At 42.0% G+C, this 20,357-nt stretch overlaps 1 protein-coding gene across 1 annotated transcript in view; it reads right to left on the reverse strand.

Moving 5' to 3' along the window:
* Nucleotides 1-14,318, reverse strand: part of kdrl (kinase insert domain receptor like) — a 33,423-nt gene extending 19,105 nt beyond the window's left edge. The window contains exons 1-10 of the mRNA XM_037261848.1: nt 13,871-14,318; nt 8,713-8,803; nt 7,751-7,971; nt 6,711-6,838; nt 5,377-5,527; nt 5,161-5,297; nt 4,917-5,088; nt 4,715-4,835; nt 4,459-4,628; nt 2,011-2,167 (exon numbers count right to left, since the gene is read on the reverse strand). Of these exons, the coding sequence (XP_037117743.1) occupies nt 2,011-2,167; nt 4,459-4,628; nt 4,715-4,835; nt 4,917-5,088; nt 5,161-5,297; nt 5,377-5,527; nt 6,711-6,838; nt 7,751-7,971; nt 8,713-8,803; nt 13,871-13,934 (1,412 nt within the window). The 5' untranslated portion in view covers nt 13,935-14,318. The remainder of the gene's footprint in view (nt 1-2,010; nt 2,168-4,458; nt 4,629-4,714; nt 4,836-4,916; nt 5,089-5,160; nt 5,298-5,376; nt 5,528-6,710; nt 6,839-7,750; nt 7,972-8,712; nt 8,804-13,870) is intronic.
* Nucleotides 14,319-20,357: the final 6,039 nt, after the last annotated feature.

Genomic DNA, 20,357 nt, shown 5'->3' on the forward strand with positions numbered 1-20,357 from the left:
GGAAACGCCAACGTGATCTGCTCCAAGGAGATAAGGCCGATGCATAGACCTTGGCAGTCAACAGGGGATCGCTGATAACTTCTCCACCTGGCTACCCATAAAGGCAACCCCGAACCTCGCACGCCAGGGGTTAGGGATACATTTCGGCTGCTGGGCCAGAGAGGTCTGAATACAATTAAGAGATCACTGCCAATAACAAAGGAAAAATAAGCGAGCTTGTTGTACTTGTGGCAGCGGATCACCCCTCCATTTCACATTTGGATTTGTGAACACCATTCTGAATATCGAGAATTTCTTTCTGTAAGTTATTCATTTGGACACCCTCTCTCATCAGCCTTGCACCGCCGTCTGTTTCCTCAGCTGTCCCCCTTCTGTCCAAAAATGAGATATGATCTTGAATGAATTTACAGTGTCAAGCGCTTGCGGGGTCAAATCTTGATAAAACAAACATTTTGCACAATTTACCACCCACTACGTGAGAGTCACTTCTCCAATCAGTGCCTGGCGTGCATTACTTCAAGTTTGCGTAACCCTCACCGATAAGAAAAATTAAAGTTGAAAAACATTTTTATTACCCCAAACAAAATTAATAACAAAAGGGAGCCTAGTGAGTGACACCCAGAGCTTGGAGCCAGTTGAACTGTTTGGCTGTTTAGGTTAGTTTTGAGTGTGACTCTGTTTTCCATGCTACTTGTGTTTTCGTTTTGTATTTGTGTGTTTGTGTGAAGATGGGTGACTCTTTTTTTTTTTTTTTTTTGTCCTTTCTTGTCAGGCTGGAATCACAGGTCATGAGGTCACTCACTAGGCCACACCTCATGTAAACACAAATCCCGCACATTATAAAAACCTGGTGTTCCGAAAAAACTAAACCTAATACTAAACTAAGAGTGGAACGAGGAATTCAATTATAAAAAAAAAAAAAAAACTCACGTCTAAAAACCAGTATGATCTTAATTTAAGAGTATTTCAACCTTTACCTTAAAATGATACCCCCACTAAAAATACACGCATTTCCGGGAATAAGTGCGGCGCCACCTCTTCACTCGCTGTTGTTTTTGTTAATGGTGCCGGGTCCTGATAACCCGAGGCTAATGGCCCATTGTTTTGCTGATCTTACGGCTCGCGGGTCTCCTGCTGTCACGGAGCGGCCAGGATCTCGGGGAATGTTCATCTTGTTTGTGGGTTCACTAGCAGGCTGGTATTCAGCAACAGTCACTCATCGTCCATGAAGAATTACTGGGGAATCGGCGGTAATATATCTCCCCACTGTTTCCTCTTTGGAATCCAAAGGCGCTGACCTCAAATGGGGAGGGCAACTCTCCAGGGCTACTTTTCTTTGATTAATGTGCTGTGTTCTGAGGCAATTGAGTCAGTGGAGATGTGTTGTGATTTTTTTTTTCTCTTAAACTGGGACTCCAGGGTAGCTCGAATGCAACTGTGAGACTCCACATAAACTAGAAAAGCTATGCGAGACCTGTACTCAAGTTTTTTCTTCACTCCAATGTGTGGAGACATGCATTTATTCATCCATCTATCATCTGCACAGAATGGTCCGCCTCCCCAACAACAATTCTATCTATCCATTCTTTTATGCTGAATATCCCTGGATTGGTCGCTAGTCAATCACAGGGCACATGTTGAGACAGACAATCATTCAAAACCGCTATGGACAGTTTAGAGCAGGGCTCATCGATGTGTGGGCACCAGTTAGCCCCGAAGGTGTGTAGCTTGTGGCAAAAACAGCTCATCAGTGTGGGACATCGTGCTTTTCTAGGAATGTGCTATACGTTTCATTCACTTGAAAATGTAAACTATTGGCGATTTGCAGTGAAGGTTTACTCTATGTTAAGGGAAACTGATGGCAATTGTCGCCGAGTTGATTCGAGGTACCATTACTTTGCCTTCCATTTGTTGAAAAAGAACATAAGGCAGTTTGTTGACAGATCCCGTGAATGATTTGGTTGCAGAAAATTCCAGCGGGAAAAAGCGGCAAGAGTGATGACCATTTACCTTTTGAGGGCCTTGTCTGTGTGACAGGGTTGCCAGAGCCAGGTGATGTTTGGAACCGGTCTCCCGGAGACAGTGCAAGTTAGCTCGTGGCGCTCGTTAACCATTTTGGGTTGAATATCCACAGGGGCAAACTCTGACTCGGAAATACTTGGCTTCACTGAAGAAATAAAAGAAACAACTATTTAGAAAAATATAGTAGTATATAGTATATATATGAGCATATGAAACAAATGTGAATGCTTGTTTGTCTATATGTATGTACCCTGCGATTGGCTGGCGACCAATCCAGGTTGCACTTTCCATGCTAATGCAGTGTCAGCGGGACAGTATTGCAGACATCCCCTGTTGTTGTTGTGGAATCTTATAATGTCTTAATAATGAGCAACGGCAGTCATGATGGATAACCGTGAAGAAAGTGCCACTGACGCCATTTGTCCCGGAGACATTGTGCGGAGGATAAGAATGGCAAGATGATGGGGGCAGCAGGGTCAGAGCGTGACCCCGCTGACGCACGGACGAGTGAGCCGACGTGAGCTCTTTAATCAGCAGCACACAAAGACCCTTCTCGCGTCACCTCAGACGTAGTTCTCGCAGCTGGAACAGACAACATCAAGCTCCCTTGCTGTGGTCTGCCCAGCAGCATCACTGCCGTCAACATGTTCACTGTACTGAACGTGAAGACTTTTGCCACTTCAAACTGTGCAGTATTTTGTCGGTGCTCATCATGTGATGAACAACAATCCTCCCAATTTTATGTCACTCCAATTAGTTTTAGTGATGCAACATGGGACACGATTAAAATTTCCTTCATATTTGTATCACTTTAATTTCTGTTGGATGCTAGGAAATAATTTTACATCCTCCCGTTATAAATCATGGCCGTGACCCTGTTAAGGACTATATTTGACCAATTTTATAAGTTGATGTATAACAATACAGTACATGTACATTGAAGTGTGACATAAAAACAGACTTATTTTGATGTGTAAATAATTAATATATAAATAATGTAATATCTATGCTCATTGCCATGAACCTGTCTATTGCGATCCATATTTGTTAGCTTTGAGATCGTGGACTTAGTATGATAGTGAATTAATTGGAAAGTTTGGTTGACCGGACATTTTGTTTTTTAAAAAGTGTTGAAAGCATAATTCTCCAAAGTGCAGTATCATGAAAAAGTGACCATAAGTATGCCTGCTAAATGTTTGTGTGTGGTTTTTTTTTTTTTTTTTTTTTGTTTCCTGACAATATTTCAAAATGATTTAGCTAACAATACTATTAGGCTAACAGTATACATGTTACTGCAAACACCAGAAATCCAGCACGCTTTGCTGCTGATTTGGAGAACTGTACAAAACGTTCGTGTCCCCTGCGAATAATGGGGCTTCACTGTAATCCCCAAAATGTTCCAGTCTTGCTTTCTATTAGCCCCATACAGGCCATGTTGACTAGATTTGTGATTATAAAAGCGACCCAGTTCTGTACAGTGTACACATGGTGAGGATGCAAACAAAGGCTGTGAACTCAGGGGGGTCTGGAGCGCTTGAGAGTGCAGAAAGGAGCCAGGCCCCATTTACACACTGCGCCAAGCCCCTTCAAAAGAGCCCCACTGATCAACAACAGCTGCCACGGCATGGACGTCGATCTCGCTCTGGAATCAACAAGCGCACAAATTCCTCTCATGCTAAAGCTACTACCTGCCATCCAATCAACCTGCCATCCCCAATAGCGAATGACGGCGCAAAAAAAAAAAGTCAAATGTGGTTACGAGAATATCGTGACATTACGCACCTGTTCCAGGAAACTCGGATACACATAAGATGCAGTGACTCTTATGAATCAAGTGACAGAAATATTGGCATTCAAAAGCTCGCTGTCCTACACCGAGCAGCACATCGAGCACATGTGTTGAATTCATTTCTTTGAATCCAGTGAAGTCAAGTTCTTTTAGAGCAGCGGTGTTAAATTTATAAATACAGCTTCCCTCAGAGGGCCATTATGGCGGTTACATCAAATGAATCTTTGTGTCTCATTGTGGTACTATTGCATATACATAACAAATTGTTTACTAATTTTGAAATCAGTTTTGTTCAAATTACTGTAAAAAGGGTAACGGAAAAATCTCAACATTATTATTTATCACACATGCCAATTTGAAATTTTGGTGCTGGATCGTGAAAGTTTGTTTTGCAGGCCACTCAAAATGGTATGGCGGGCCGGATCTGGCTCCCGGGCCTTGAGTTTGTTTAAATGCTTATTTAGACATATGCTTAACATGATGGCCGAACTAAAGTGTTGTGGCTAACTTTGCTCAAAAGATAACATGCTAATCTCCGACACATGGACACCACTGAAATAAGCAGTAAATATCAATCGAGGCATTTGAAACATTTGAGAACAGTATTTTCCTTGACAGTACAGTGCACATCCCCACCCACAGCTCACCCTTGACTTGCAACGTGTAGGTCAGGTTCCGGTACAGGCGATGAGCTCGGTTGCCGAGGCTTATGGTGAAGACCCCTTCGTGTATCTGCTGTACGTCAGAGATGATCAAGTTGTAACCGGAAATCTTGTAGCAGGAGGAATTTTTCAGGATGGGCACGCCGTCTTTATGCCTGGTAGTCAAACAAACAAATGAGTCAATTCTAGGAAAAGCAAACAAGGTTGCGGCCTACTTTTACATGTTGGGACCACAACTTGCCATGTCAGCATATCCGGTGGTGGCAGAGCGTTGACCTTGGGCTCGAACACCAGCCTCTTCATGCCCTCCTTGACAACCATTGTACTCTGGTGCTTGTATGAGACGTTGAGGAAGGGGTGCTCTGAAACAAAACATGAACGGCTAGATATAAAGAAGGACTCTGCGCAGGTACAAATCAAACACCGAGTCAGCACATGCTCACCATAGACGGTGACTTTAGCCGTGGCATTGGAATGCTTGGTGGGTGCGACCTCAGCTCTGCAACGATACAAGCCCTTGTCCTCCATTGAGATGTTGGGCAGCACTAATGCCTTGCTCATGGTGAAAGTAAGAGTGGTGCTGTCTTTGGTCTTGTTGGTGAAATGGCGGTTGTCCTGTAGATGGAAAAATATCGCACGAGCGCTTTTAATACTATCCGAGCTGCAGTTTGACTGAGTCTTGCTTACTTTCTTTCTTGGAAAATCCCACGTAAAGTTGATTCTTTCACCATAGGTGGTCACGCCGGTGCAGTTGAGGAAGAGCGTGTCGCCAACCAACACCCTGACCCGCTCCGGGGTAACGGTGACATTCTCGAGAAACAGTGCTGTAAATGTGGAAGGGTGACACATGTGAAACTGAGACGCATCTTACGACCTTGGTCGTCGTTTATTTAACACACTCACATAGTCTCTTGGGCATGTACATGGAGCTGAACTGATGACCATTGACGACAGTGGTGCAGATTAAAATATCGTACACGATTTCCGAGGTGTAGGGAATTGTGAAGCCCACTTTTGGGTCCCATTCATTGACAATCTTCTGTGAACTTGAAAGCTGTGAATCAAGTTACATGTTACTCATCATTTTAGCATTCAATTAGCAGATAAAACAAAATGTGATTAAAAAAAATATATACATTTTGATTTAAATGTACATGGGCTCTTTCTTATTCGATCTGTTTGCATTTTTGCTCCTCGGTTGTGGGAAAGTTTAGAATGACCTTAATGACAATGCAAATTCTCATTTGCCCATCTGTGACGTTTGACATTAAAAGTTAGCATAAAGCTAGCTGATGTAAGACAAAATTGTTTGGTTGTACCTTTTAGTCTACTTCTGTTTGCGTTGAAATGACTGTGGCCAGGTTGTGCGTGTTTGAATAAGTTTCAATGTGTTGAAACATTTAGCTTCTGTACCATGCATTTTCACCTATTGTTGCTGATTGATTTCACCCCACTGTATTCTTTTTTTTGCGGATGAGGACTTCTGCAATACAAAAATGTAGCACAGCACGTGGTGGACTTGGAAAAGGATGTACGTGCTTGCTGTTGCTCGGTCAGATGCCAAAAGAAGAGGTGAGGAAAAGGGAAGGAAGCAAGGGAGGAGGGAAGGAAAGGGAGCAGGAAGGAGGAGGACCATTGATTTAGCCAATGGCAGGAAGGTCACATCATTACTATCTGTTTCATCTCAGACAGCTTGTTTGTCCACAAGTGGGCACAAAGTCACGCAGTTGTAAATCAGTGACACAAATAGCAACGCCAAGACTGGCAACTTTACAGATGAAGGAACTGAGTGGTACTGAGTACCAACAAGTTCAGAAGTTCACGTGAGGCCTTCACTTCCTTTGGCGTCCAAGGAATATGGGATCAAAACGTAACCATCCTCAGGGTAGGTTACCTTGTTGTTTCCCGCATACAGGTTTTGTCCTGCGTTTCCCGAAAGACCCAAATTTAGCCGGAGAGTCTATTCTGAGAAAAATCACTCTTGGAGCACCTTCCTGATTGTACAGGAAGCAGACCGACTGACTCCCTTAGTTTCCCCTGTCGCTTGTTGTGTATTTTTTTAAGATTGTCGTTGTGGGAACCGCAAAGAAAAAAGAAGAAACTACTGTGGGCGTAAAAGTTGCTTCTGATTGGAATCTCAATGAGTTTGTAACCCTCAATACGTTGTGTTTGCGTTATATTGCTGAGGAATACTTTAAAAAGTGAGTTTCAATGAGTTTGTCTGTGTGTGGCCTTACCTGACTTAGTGTCACAACAGTTCTGGGGTGGGACGTGCGGCAAGGAATTACCAAGCTGGTCTCATGGCGGGGGGTGAACAGCACGTGAGGTGTCTGATCATGGGGCTCCACAAATGGCTGCTCTGGATCTAAGGGAGAAACCGGACCAACCGATTTGAAAGAAAGGTGGGGGGAAAAAAAATGCTTCTTTTTTTTTTTAAATACCGTAATTTTCGGACTATAAGTCGCGGTTTTTTTTCATAGTTTGGGTGGGGGGGGCGACTTATACTCAGGAGCGACTTATATACATATATATGGGTTTTTTTTCACTTTTTTGGGCATTTTATGGCTGGTGCGACTTATACTCCGGTGCGACTTATAGTCCGAAAATTACGGTATATCTTTCAACAGTGGTTCACCGTATGAACAACTGAAGCACTGCGAAAAGGCCGCGATCATCTTCTCACCTAGTCACACGTACATGAAAAAATAATGATAATAAAATACAATCAAAATCACCATTCGGTCATTCTCTCCCAGTTCAGTAGTCACCAAACATTTTGAAACGGACTCACTTAAGTCGTTATCCGTTGTTTGCAAATGTCTTGTTTTGATTAAACACTAAAGATAATGTTTTCATGAATTGAATACAACATTAATGAATAATTGATGAGTGACGTTAAAGCATTTTCACCATTCTAAGGTTTAAAAAAAAAAGGTCATTTATTTTGATAATCCATGACTTTACCAAAGGTTGAGAAATACACAGTGACCATTTAACACTTTGTCAAGAAGCACAATTCAACAGCGCGAGGCTCTCGACTGGCGTCATCAGATCCCAATCGCCCTGTGAGAACCTCACACTCCTCTTTCAACGCAGCTCTTACATGACTTTGACAAAAACAAACGGGCAAACCTTCCAACAAAGAAAACAATTCAAGAAACGATTCTTATCCATGTTACAGTTTGGACTTGACTTTCTCATGGTGGAGAATTACCTCTGTGTATTTGACTTGCCAGTGTTAAAAAAAAAAAGCATATGCTGATAATTAACATCTCACCTGTGACGTAGACATATGTGGACGCGACGTGGTCCGAGCCTCCTCTGGAGTAACGGCAACTGTACTCCCCCGTGTGAGTGGCGTTCAAGTTTGTGATTGTCAGTTTGCTGCAGTGCGACGCATGTCTGGAATCACACCGCTGCACTTTCATGTTCTCCCAAGAAATGAGCCGTCTGGGGTCCACCGGCTTTGGAAGTGTCCATTGCAGATGGCCGTGCCCCCTGGGAGTGGACGGAAACAATTTTATGTGTTTTGGAACACACACCTGAGAAAATCGACCCATCCTCTTGAAACGGACATTTCAGTGCCACAGCTGGCAATAAACGATTTTAGTTCTGGATGGCAGAGTCAGCATCTCTCCTCGGGGGGACAGCTTTCTTTCGCTTTATTTCGAGTCATCTGATAAGGTGAACTTTCACATGGGAACGTGTTTCTTTTGAACGACGTGCTCCAGCTCACACATTCCTTCCACACAAGCGCTCACTTTTAACATTCTCATTAAAGGCATCCCAGAGGAACATCAAACATGTCTCGCATACCACAAACGGCCTTTGCCTGTAGAATTTCGGGTCAAACAACCTCTCGCTGCTCTCGTCCAGTGACAGAAGAGTAGAAAATATAGGACAGCTGTCCAAGCATAAGACCTTATAGGGAAGCGTTGCATTACAGAGATACTGTACATGCTCTCGGACATTCCTTACAGGCCTGCAAATGATGAAGGCTGAGAGATACGAGCAGTCCCAGCAGCCCGAAAGACTGATAAATGTTGGCCCGCCGTCAAATGTTCCAGTGTCATTCAAGCTATTTGCCCTACGGCCTTGTGTCAGCCAATTCCCCGGGGCCTTTTTGTCCTAAAACGAGTCTAAAAAAGGCAATTTCAACATTGTCCGATGACTGAGCGGGAGTGGAGTTATACGTATTTTGCTGGCTTTTCAGTGTTATTGGGATCGCTTGGCACCTACCTGCATGTGAGATGAAGAGGGTCGCCCCGGTGAAGAACGATGGAATTCTCGGAAGGCGAAATTTTCGGCCAGCGCTCTTCCGCCAAATAACCTGGAGAACACATGCATGGACACCATCATCTTCTATTTTGAAATCATATGAAATGTTTTGAAATGGCGGTCGTGGTGGGCTAACGTCACCTTTAAGAAACTTTTATTCATTTCTTTCAATCAGCTCGGTTATGTTTCAGAGAGGCTGAAACAGTGGAAAGTAGCAGAATATGTATTTACACCTTTTTTGTCATATTTGAGCCATCTTTATTGAGTAAACTATCAATATACGAGCGCCGTTAGTCTTAGCCTTGAATGGTGAATAAAAATTGTTACATAATAGGACTGACACGCTTTGACCCGTGAGTAAGCTGATAGACGCTCATGCACACATACACCTGCAGCTACAACAGTAGACAGACGCACATTTGCCTTGAGTTGGGTTGTTATTCGGAACAGCTGTCATGCAAAAAAAAGACCAAAAAAAAGCTGATTGTGCCAAAGCTCGTCGTACAACCCAGGAGTGGTTTCCCTTCAAAGTAGTCATTGTTTTATTGTCCGAGGCCACGCGAAGGAAAAGACAGCTAAGAACGCGTGCTTTCATTTGCAGAATGGAAGATACAAATCAAGGTTCTCTGACCTTCACAAACAATGAGAGAATATACATTTCATTAGTTCATAAAAATCTGCTGTCAACTGCTTCTTGTGTTGCCTCACATTTGCATATTCAACAATAGCAGGAAATGACAAGTTTGTAAGAGCAAGTCAAACAATAATTGGGTCCTGGGAGCAAATATAAAAAAGAACACATCTGGGTTTTGTTCCGAGTAGAATGCAACACATGTAAAGAATGAGACATCTGCTTGCGTACGTAACCAAACCAAAAAAGTAACTTGACCTTGAATTGCACTCGCTCATTTCATAAAACGAGCCAATTGCCCAACGATCCATCGGAATAACTGGCTGCAGATGGATGAATCAACGGGGCCCCTTGGGATGGCGCTAAACCCAAGAAGAAAAAAAAACAGCCTTTGGTTGACTCTCAACACTCAGCTCCCCAACTCGCATCGCAACCTGCGCCAGCCAACGCTGACCTCCACGAGGGCGCAGACACCCCTTGCCCCCCTGCAACAGCTGCGTTCCTCCGGCATACGGCCAGCAAAAAAAAAAAAAGCCAGAAATTGCCCTTATCGTGTTGGTTCAAAGAGTCCTGAAGCTGGTTCTCATTAGGAGCCATTAGGGAAGAGGACAGGCATGCAACAAACGCGCAAAAGGGCAACCTAAGAGAGATGGATGACCTTTGCTTCACTTTCTGTCAATACTGCAGATGGAATCTTGGAATGTCATGATTGATAAAAGGGACAAAGATAAAAAAAAAAACTATAATTGTATATATTTGCCATATATTGTATATAGTTGCCATATATTGTGTATATTTGTCTTCATATGAAGATTTTATCAATGGCAAGGGGGAACTAGTGAGCTGTGACCAGAGACCTGGCAAAATGGTCGCCCCCTGAAATGGATTAAAACATTTTGCCTGTTTAATTCATATTCCACAATGAAACAATATTCAAACCACGGTGTTTCACCTACTTGGACTGCACCGAACATATTATTACAAAGAAAATCGAGGTTGACTTCTCCTTGAAAGGCTAGCCCTGCTAACATTGTGTCTCTTTGCCAATGGTCATGTTTTGTATGTGTGTCCATGTTAGCTGCAATAGTTTGGAAAAGGTTCCTTTGGACTCCAGATAATTATTACAAACCAGGGATTTGATGCCCACCCAAAAGAAAAGCGATCGATCGCCGGGAGTAAATGGTTGAGAGGCACAAACATGGCCGTTAGTTAACAGTCTGGGAAGAACTCCACATAAACAAAGACACTGTGCCTTTGTTAATTTTGATCATACAAGAAGATAGAAGGTATACAACACCCTGGACTGATCCTTGAATACTGTGAGAAGGTTTACAATTTGCCTAAACAGCAGTGATTTTTTTTTAATTAGCATGTGTGAGTTTTACTGCAGTATAACATTTAGTGCCTAGTTCAAAACATAACCCAGCCTTGAAACACTAACCCAAAATTTGAAACCCTAACTACACTTAAAACCGTGAAACTAGTTATTTTTGTGGTTTTATTCAACTCCTTACTTTATTTGACGTCCTTTTTTTTTATTTATTTTTTTTTTACTACTTTTTTCATGGATCTTTTTCCAAAGTCGCAAAGAGAGTGTATCATGGGAGTTGTAAGCTGAGTTATCTCCAGTAAAAGCAATTACAGCTCACCATGAGATGACTATCACTGTTAAGGGAAACACGAAGAATAGAGAATAATGTCAGGACTTCCCGTCACTCCTTTACATGTTGTCTCCAATGGCACCATCAAGGTGAATGGAACAATGCGGCCTGATGACGTTTTTGTTTCAGCATGCCACTCATTTCAAAGAGCAGACACAGAAATGGGGGTGGGGAGGGACATTATTAACAAAAGAGGGAAGAGTCATTAGAGTTAGAAAAAAAATGTGACCCTGATGTTTGGAGAGAAACAGTAGCAATAGGCAACAAGCATCCTGTCTCAGCCTGTCCAATGCTTAAATGCCCGGTTACATGTGAAAAATAACTGTCGTCTAAATTTGACACACCAACAAAGAAGAGTTTTGGTAACTCATTGAATGATTAACAAAATGCTCTATATCTATATCCATCCATTGAGGACAAGTATTGGGACAACTCATGCTAGGCGCCATTTTAGCCAAAGCCTCAGACTAGCCTGTGTTTGGTGTTCTGTGTCGGCTGTTAAAAGAAAAACGAGAAAATAAAAGAAAAAAACAAGAGTTTATAAAAAGAAAGAACATACAGCTTGACAAAGCAGGGAGCTTTTACGACGTGGTGGTGAGGCGGTTTCTGGCCAAAGAAATCTCATGCCAAGTTACCTTCAGGGTGAGAGTCTCAAGACAAGCAGTCAGAAAATAAGAGGTCAATACTCAAGTTTGAACCCTGGACACTACTTCAGATCAGCGGCCAAACTGCTCAATCTGTGTTGGGTTTTTCCTTCTCCATTCAAAATGCTCTCACTTTGCCAGTGGCAAGGTTAAAACAACAGTTAGAGAGAGCTGTTTTATTAGCTCGAAACTAGTCTTCAGAGATTTGGAGGCAAAAAAAAAAAAAACATCTGGGGGTTGTGAAGGGTGTCCAAAATAAGTTGGATAAAGCTCTTAAAAGCCGAACTTAAAGGATTCTGCTTGCATCGTACATACATAATCACCACGCACCGGCACATAGAAGCTCCTTGAAATTGAAATCCCATGCAGGATTTATGAAGAATTTATTGCAGGGTCATCTTGGAGCAGATGCCTCAATTATCCCTTAAGAAATGAAGCACGGAGTAATTTCTAAAGATAAATATCACAACTTGTGAATTGACTTTGTCTCGCACCTCTTGGCACACATTCAAGTCCGGGAAATGTTTTATTTCTTTGTTTTCCTATTTGTGAGCAATGAGCTTCTATTGGACTTGGATGTCCTCTCATTTTCCACTGCACAATCTCAAGTGTCCGACGAACAAATCAAAAACATCCCAAACACAGCATAGAAGCCAGCTTCTCACATTGTTATAGCAAATATTTGATTTGAGTGAGATTCAGTTACAAACCGTGAAGCTGGATCATACATTTACATATATACGTATATATATGTGTGTATATGTGTGTGTATGTGTGTATATGTATGTGTGTGTTCTTTTTTCATTAATTGATTATTATTATGAATATTGTTTTACTATTATTATGACTCATTAATTATTAATTAGCCATCCGTTTTGTGAGCCGCTTCTCCTCCTCATGAGGTGTGCTGGAGCCTATCCCAGCGGACACCTCGAACTGGTTGCCAGGCAATCTCAGTAATTATGAATTAATTCATTTTCATTCATTCTAGAATGCGCAGCAGACCCCAATAGTACCCCAGGCCAACTTGGGACACCCCTGGTCTACTGGAAGCAAATTATCAGGACACATCAGCATCACTGACAGTGCAGTGCAATAAATGAGTCTGAGACAACCGCTCCTTCTCTAATTGCTCTAACAGTCAGCGGCTCCTCCTGTGCGACAACAATGCTCGCCTTCCCTTTCTGCTATTGTCAGTCACGGCTTGTGAGCAGCACAAGTACATCCAGGATGAATTCTTTGCTCAGGTAGCATGTCACACATCCGTGACCTTCCCTGCCGTCTGCCTGCCTTGAGCTCCAACCTCCGCTTCCTCCTTGTGTCTTTCCCACGCCTTTGTGTGGACAGTGAAGGAAATGTAACAGTGTGTGGTGTAAGCTGGGAGTAGGAACACCGTTTCCTTTGTCTGGATGTGCTGTTTATTTGGAAACGCCGTGTGTGTATCTCGTTGGCCCGACTGGTGGAAGAACATCCACTTTTTTTACATTCTGTATAATCAGTGGTGACATGTCCCGAGAGACAATGACAAGAAGTGGGACCTCTGGAGAGTTTGAATCCTCTTGATGACAATAGTTAAAAAACATGTTCACTTTGTGTGGAATTTGATGATTTGAAATGTTTCCAATAACAAGTGGGGCCACAGTCAATCAATATTGCATTCGCTCAAATAGCCGAAAAGATGACACATGGTTGAGTGTCACAATGCATTAAATTAATCAGCATACATTACAATGGAACAGGGCTACCTCTAGTGGATTGGAAAAGAAGTGAAAGCATGTATCTGTAAAAGTAAATCTGACGATCAAAGTCCACATTGAAGTAACATAGAAATATGAAATATTTTGCAATGACTGTAAGATAAGACAAAAGAAAAATAAGAGTCTTGCATCAGAACCGTAAAGATGTTATAGAAATGATGAATAAAGGTTTGGGGACATTATTTTGCAAAAAAATAGATTTTTAGGTGCTAAATAGTATTTTTGGATAACGTATAAATAATACCCAAATGCGATTCTGCTATGCACACAAGCCAAATAACTACTTTTTAATAAAGGTATGAAGAATATTGTTTTATTTTAATAAGTATAAAGTATACGTGGGAATATATGTTTGCACAGTTTTTGAAAATGATGTCAAATAACATATTAAATGAGACTCCAGGTGAATAACGAATGGCTTCTTACCACTTGTGAGGCACGACCAATTCAAGATGATTGCCAACTTGATGTAGGCACACAGCACCATCATCCTCTTCAAAAATGTCCAAAAAATTCCCCCCAAAATAAAAAGTAATAGTTCCTAGTAGTAGTTAAGTGTCCGTATGTGGGCCAAAAGTTCCTTGAACGGAGACGTTGCAAATATGACAAGCCTCAGGTGGATGCGCGTAAGGAAGCCGCAGTTCTCCCCGCTGCCATGACGCTTTCGGCGGGGGAGCTTTCCTCCCTGACTCCCGCTCCTCTCGTTCCGTCCGTATCCTCCGGCAGGTGTTTCCTCACGGGACAAGCAGATAGATGAATTCAATACAGGCTGGGGTTCGAATTAGAGATGTCTTTTTGTAATGGAGTGCGGCGCGCAGAAAAGGAGACAAGATGGACCAGGGACGACCTCTCAGCGCCTATGTGTGCACACTGAGCAGCCTCCGCGTCACGGCACCTTTTTATGGGAGGGGGTGGGGGGGGCAACGTCACTTTGTGTGTGTGGGGGGGGGGGGGGCATTCCTCTACTTTTGTGCTTCACACACAAGCAAGATCACTGGGGGGTGATGGAGATGTACGCGAATCCCGTTTAAGCAGCAACTGTTAGGAATATGGTGACTAACTAAATGAAAACTTTAAAGACCATATAAAGAGAATTCAAAGTTTCTAAATGTTTGAAGATGATTACTGAAAACTTTCCCAAAGACTAGAAACGGTATACTTTGTGTTTGTAGTCCTTCACTTCTCATCGCTATGATGATTTTACAAAACAAATGGCACTCAATAATACAAAGTTTTTTAAGGTGTTGACGTTGTGCAGCTCCTGGTTTGCCCATCTTGGCCACCAGGGTGTTGTATAATCCAGGCACAGACACACTTTGGATTGGATTTAAATAACACTTTTTGATATCATACTCAAATACAGTAGTATTTTGTCACTTTTCACTAAGGATAAAAAAACATACATGATTATTGTTATGTTGTCTGTCTATATGTGTTGCTTCACTGCTTGTGTTCAAAAATCATTTGCTTGAAGTGTTGTAATTATTTTCCGTGTATGTTTAGTTTGAGTGTAAACAGTAAACAATAGGTAATACATTTCTTGAAGCCAACTACTTTCTCAAAGAACCCTCACTGTCACCACACAGTGTTTGTGCCACCAACATTTGCTTACAAGTCAAAGCAAAATTTGTATTGATTTTCTATTGTTATGCCTTCGTTTATGTTGTGCTCCATGCATGTCATGTGGACGATAAAGAATTACAAGAGGAACATGTTTCCATAATGTCCACATAAAAGTAACAAACTCTTTCCCGTCATTTTGTGACTTGTTGTTGTTTTTAGTGACCTTTGTTCTGCGTTCTCTGATCAAATCAAGCCCATGCTGCTGAGGTTAAAGGTAGCGGCACTTACAATATCTTTTCTTAAGAGGAAATTCAATCTCAATCATGTGCCTCACTGTTCTAAGGTATTATTTGTGGTTTTATTTTTAACCTAAGAAACAGGACACGGTGCTTTTTATATCAATGTAAATAATCTCCTTTTGTCCAGCACCGCCCCGCAGAGTGTGGATGTGCTGCACAGAGTTGTCTTTTCTCCCTGGGAAGGTCACAGCAGCATGCAGGCACTGTAAATAAGAACATCCTGCCCTCACCTTTCCGCCCAAATCAGGACTCTGCATTTCTGTATCACAAAAACAAGAAGACAATAATACATTAACATCTGGTTGGTTTACATGGGATAATTGCTCACATCACAGGTAACGAAAAATTCAAGACTTGCAGTAACAATCTCAGTTGAACACAAAGTGGGGTACACGCGTACTACACAACCATTTTTAACATCCGAGGCATTTTTTTTTTAAATGTAGGGGAAACAATCCATGCTTTGGTTTAAGTTGGTGTTGACCATACATGAACCTTAAAAACGTTTATATTTACAGTCGTCGGCCCAGAGCGTTTTCCAACCTGCTCGATGAAGAATAAAAGATCTTTTTCTTTATGGACATCAGGCAAAAATCATTCACACTTTTCTTGGGCAAGGAAATTTGTGAACAAATATAAGTAATACACATCAATTTAATGTCAGCTATAACTCAATTGAAGAAGAAAAAAATCGACAGCATGACTACAAACAATGATCATAGGACAATTTAGAATGTGAGCAATGTGTCAGCGTACAATTCTGGTTTGAAACAAGATGTATACAATGAATGTGAAGACATTTTTGTGGACGCTCCTTGTGTGTCCTCCTCACACTCCCGACTCCGACTGAAACAATTGGTGGAAGTTGCTGACCGAGATGGGAGTATTTTTCACGTGTTTTATTTTGAATTATTCCGGTGCTCCAAACACGCCAGAGGAGTAAACTGATTGAATGGAACCACTAGATTGACACAACAATTTTTTTATAGCTAAAACCTTTTTTCAAGAACTGTCACTTTTATTTACAAAAGAAATACAATTTAAAGAATATTCAGTATTTATTTTTATTCAATTATTCGACTCTCCATACATATATAGGAATAGAACTTTACGTCTTTTGTTGTAATATAATTGATTTTAATACAGAAGCTGATGTAACACTTAACAGATTTTTGTTGGTGGTGTGCCTCGAGATCTTTTCCAATGAAAAGGTGTGCCGTGAATGAAAAAAGGTTGGGAAACACTCGGTTAGATCACCAAATGATTCCCGAGCGCGCACCGCTGCTGCTCACTGCTCCCCTCTCCCCCAGGGGATGGATCAAAATCACACGGGGATGGGTTAAATGCAGAGGACATATTTCACCACACCCAGATGTGTGTGTGACGACCATTGGGACTTTAACTTTAATACAACACCTACACACTGATCCGTTGGCAACAGTCTCTCACCCGGTCGGGAACGGGAAGTTGCGTCACTGACTCGTCTTGTTCGTGAACGGGAATTTACGTCACGGACTCATAAAGCCCCCCCCCCCCCCCCCTAAAGTGATTCATTCTTTTTTCAATTCTTGACTTCAACCAGTAAGTGTCAGTAATGCACATTGAAGCTGGTGCCACCTCGCCGTAAAGCAAAACGAAGAAGAAAATGACGTAACTTCCCGTTCACGAACGAGTCGTGAATTGCATTTCCCGTTCACTGAATCGATCTGTGAGTGAACGAGTCAGTGAGTGAATGATTTGCATTTCCAGTTCATCGCGAGAACGGATCAGTGAGGGAACGAATCCTGACTTTCCCGTTCGCGAACGAGTTAATGGATGAACTGCTATCCCGTGCATCAACGGATCAGTCAGTGAACGTGTTGCGTCTCCCTCCTGGCGTGAACTGTGACTCACTGAAACACCACTTATTTTATGCACGTTTTCTTCAAGCTAACGACTAACTTTATTGCATGAAAGGATGCGCCGTTATGCAACAGCGAGGAGATTATGCTTCTCTTTGGGTAATCTTTATTTTATAACACTTACAGTCGTTTTTAAATAGCGTGTATGCATATACACACCTAAATATTGTTATTCAATATATCTACTGCAATTTCACATTAGATTGCTGGTTTGAAATGTACTATTATTATTATTGTTGTTATGATTATTATTTTAATAAACATTAAAACCTGTTAAAACTTGTCTGGTGTTTTATTCCTTGTTTTTATTTTTTTGGGCATGAAAACAAAAATCTGACAGTTGGTTAACTGCTTTATATGACAATATGTATGTGTGTTTTACGCCGTGTAATAAGTGTTGGTGTCCCCCAAAATAAAGAGCAAGTAGTCAAATACACATTCTTGACACGTACAAAAAAATGCATAAAGTTATTAGGTACATCTGAAAATGGTGGTGTACCTAATGGAGTGTCCGTGTGATGTCACAGATCAACCAGCCAATCAAGAGGTATGGCACTTTTCACTTTCAGTTCAGCTTTGGCCATGATTTTTCCCTAATGAAGTGGCCTGTTATTAGGTACACCTGAAAATGGCGGAGTACCTAAAGGAGTGTCCGTGTGACGTCACAGATCAAACAGCCAATCAGAAAGTGGGGGTGAGGGCGGGTGTGGCACTTTTCACTTACAGTTAAGCTTTGGCCATGATTTTTCCCTAATGAACTGGCCTGTTATTAGGTACACTTGAAAATGGCGGTGTACCTAATGGAGTGTCCAAGTGACGTCACAGATCAAACAGCCAATCAGAAAGTGGGGGTGAGGGCGGGTGTGGCACTTTTCACTTAAACCAGGGGTGTCGACCTCCAGTCCTCGAGGGGCCGCGTTCCAATATGTTTTCCAAGTTACCCTCGTTAAGTGCACCTGTGTGAAAAGATTTTGGTCATTTTGACGTTCTGCAGGAGCTAAAAGTTTTCACGCAGGTGCACTTAACGAGGGAATCACGCGGACACTCCATTAGGTACACCGCCATTTTCAAGTATACCTAATAACAGGCCACTTTATTAGGGAAATATCATGGTCAAAGGTCACAGGTGTCAAGCTCTAGTCCTCGGGCCGCGTTCCAATATGTTTTCCAAGTTGCCCTCGTTAAACACACCTGCGTGAAAAGATTTTGGTCATTTTCACGTTCTGCAGGAGCTAAAACTTTTCACGCAGGTGCACTTAACGAGGGGATCTTGGAAAACATGTTGGAATGCGGCCCCAAGAACTAGAGCTCGACATGTGACCTTTGACCATGATATTTCCCTAATAAAGTGGCCTGTTATTAGGTACATTTGAAAATGGCGGTGTACCGAATGGAGTGTCCAGGTGACGTCACAGATCAAACAGCCAATCAGAAAGTGGGGGTGAGGGCGGGTGTGGCACTTTTCACTTTCCGTGAAGCTTTGACCATGATTTTTCCCTAATGAAGTGACCTGTGATTAGGTACATCTGAAAACGGCGGTGTACCTAATAGAGTGTCCCAATACAGATCAACCAGCCAATCAGAAAGTGGGGGTCAGGGCGGGTATGGCACTTTTCACTAAAAGAACACTCTGGAGTTTGCTCTCACCTGGGATCGAACCCAAGTCTTACCGACCAAGAGCGCGTACCACTAACCAGTCCGCTATTTCGACCTAGACAACTCATGGCCGTCTGCACTGTTTTGTACTAGTGATGTGCAATCCAGGTGCCTAGAATCGGTTCACTCAAAAGATTTGTTCAAAAGAATCATTCACCGAATCGTACGTTGTTCTGAACGAATCGTTCACTCACGAGCCAACACTAATTTATGCTCGCATTTTCCCGGTGGTGAGACTTCAGCATGGAGAACTTTGTTTCATTTGTGACACGTAAGTATCTAATACGCATCCCACAGAAACAGCATCTTTACGAAAATTGTCGTCTTTTACACAGTTTTGTTGACGAATTGCGGACGAAACGGCTCGCGAATGAACTCATTGCTGGCTAACAGGTGGCTAGGCTAGGCTAACGTAGCCAAAACTAAAGTAAAATATCAGGATCGAAAAAAAAAAAGTGACGTGAACTGCAAATTATCCCTGTACTTTTCCAGCCAAACCATACACAACAATTATTGTAATTTACAAAACATAAGGATATTTGAATACCACTGGCAAATGAACACTGCTTTATCCCCCTCCCAAAAAGTCTGGCTGAAGTTAACAAATTTGACGAAATGTTCAAGTGCTCTGCCAGTTTCATTTCAAATGGACTTAATGAGTTTGTGAAATTAACTCTGAATTTAAAAATTTGCTTTTGTATCTCTGATATCACCATGAAAACTCTTTTTAATTAGACATTGTGAATGGCCCTGAATGGCCCATTTAAAAGATGTACAGTTTAAGAAGTTGACATTTTTTGTCCAATTTCCTATTGACCTTGTTCTACAAGGTTCTTCATTCCATCACAAACTGTTTGACGAAAGTGATATATGCACTATGACTACTAAATATGTCGTGTTATGATTATGTTCTCAGGCCTCGTGTCAGATCTTGTTCAGAATCAGCAAACAAATTTCAGTGAGGCGATTGACATCATCTTCTCTGAAGTGTCTTCTCTTGAGGTTGATGCGAAAATTGTTGACCCACAGGTAGATTCAATCGTGATGGTCGGCATCTGTCACTTGTATACAGTCTATAACCAGATTGAAGTTCACATTTGTTTGTGTTTCAGCTTGAAGAGTGTGCCATACAGCTGTGGAACTGGGTTGTGAGTAAGAATGTGGGCGAGTCTATCAGTACAAGTCAGAAAGCCAAAGGTACAGTAATGAGTTGCATATTTGGTCGCAAAATAAAAAGAAATTGTCATATTAATGCTAACAGTGACTTATCAACTTTGCAGCACGCCAAGCGGCTTGCTGCCTGATGTACTGCAGTGCACCTGTTAATCCACCAGAGGGCACCCTCCGAAAGCAGATCCTGGTGAGTGAGCGCCTATGGCCGCTTCAAAAATAATAAAAAAAGGCTCAGGAAACAAGTCACAGTCTTTTTGTATTTCTTACAGATGGCGTGCAGAACTGGAAGGACCTGGTTGGACTGCAAGAATCCAGAGAAGG

The sequence above is a fragment of the Syngnathus acus genome, chromosome 10 (genome assembly GCF_901709675.1).
Source record: "Syngnathus acus chromosome 10, fSynAcu1.2, whole genome shotgun sequence".
Taxonomy (NCBI): Eukaryota; Metazoa; Chordata; class Actinopteri; order Syngnathiformes; family Syngnathidae; genus Syngnathus; species Syngnathus acus.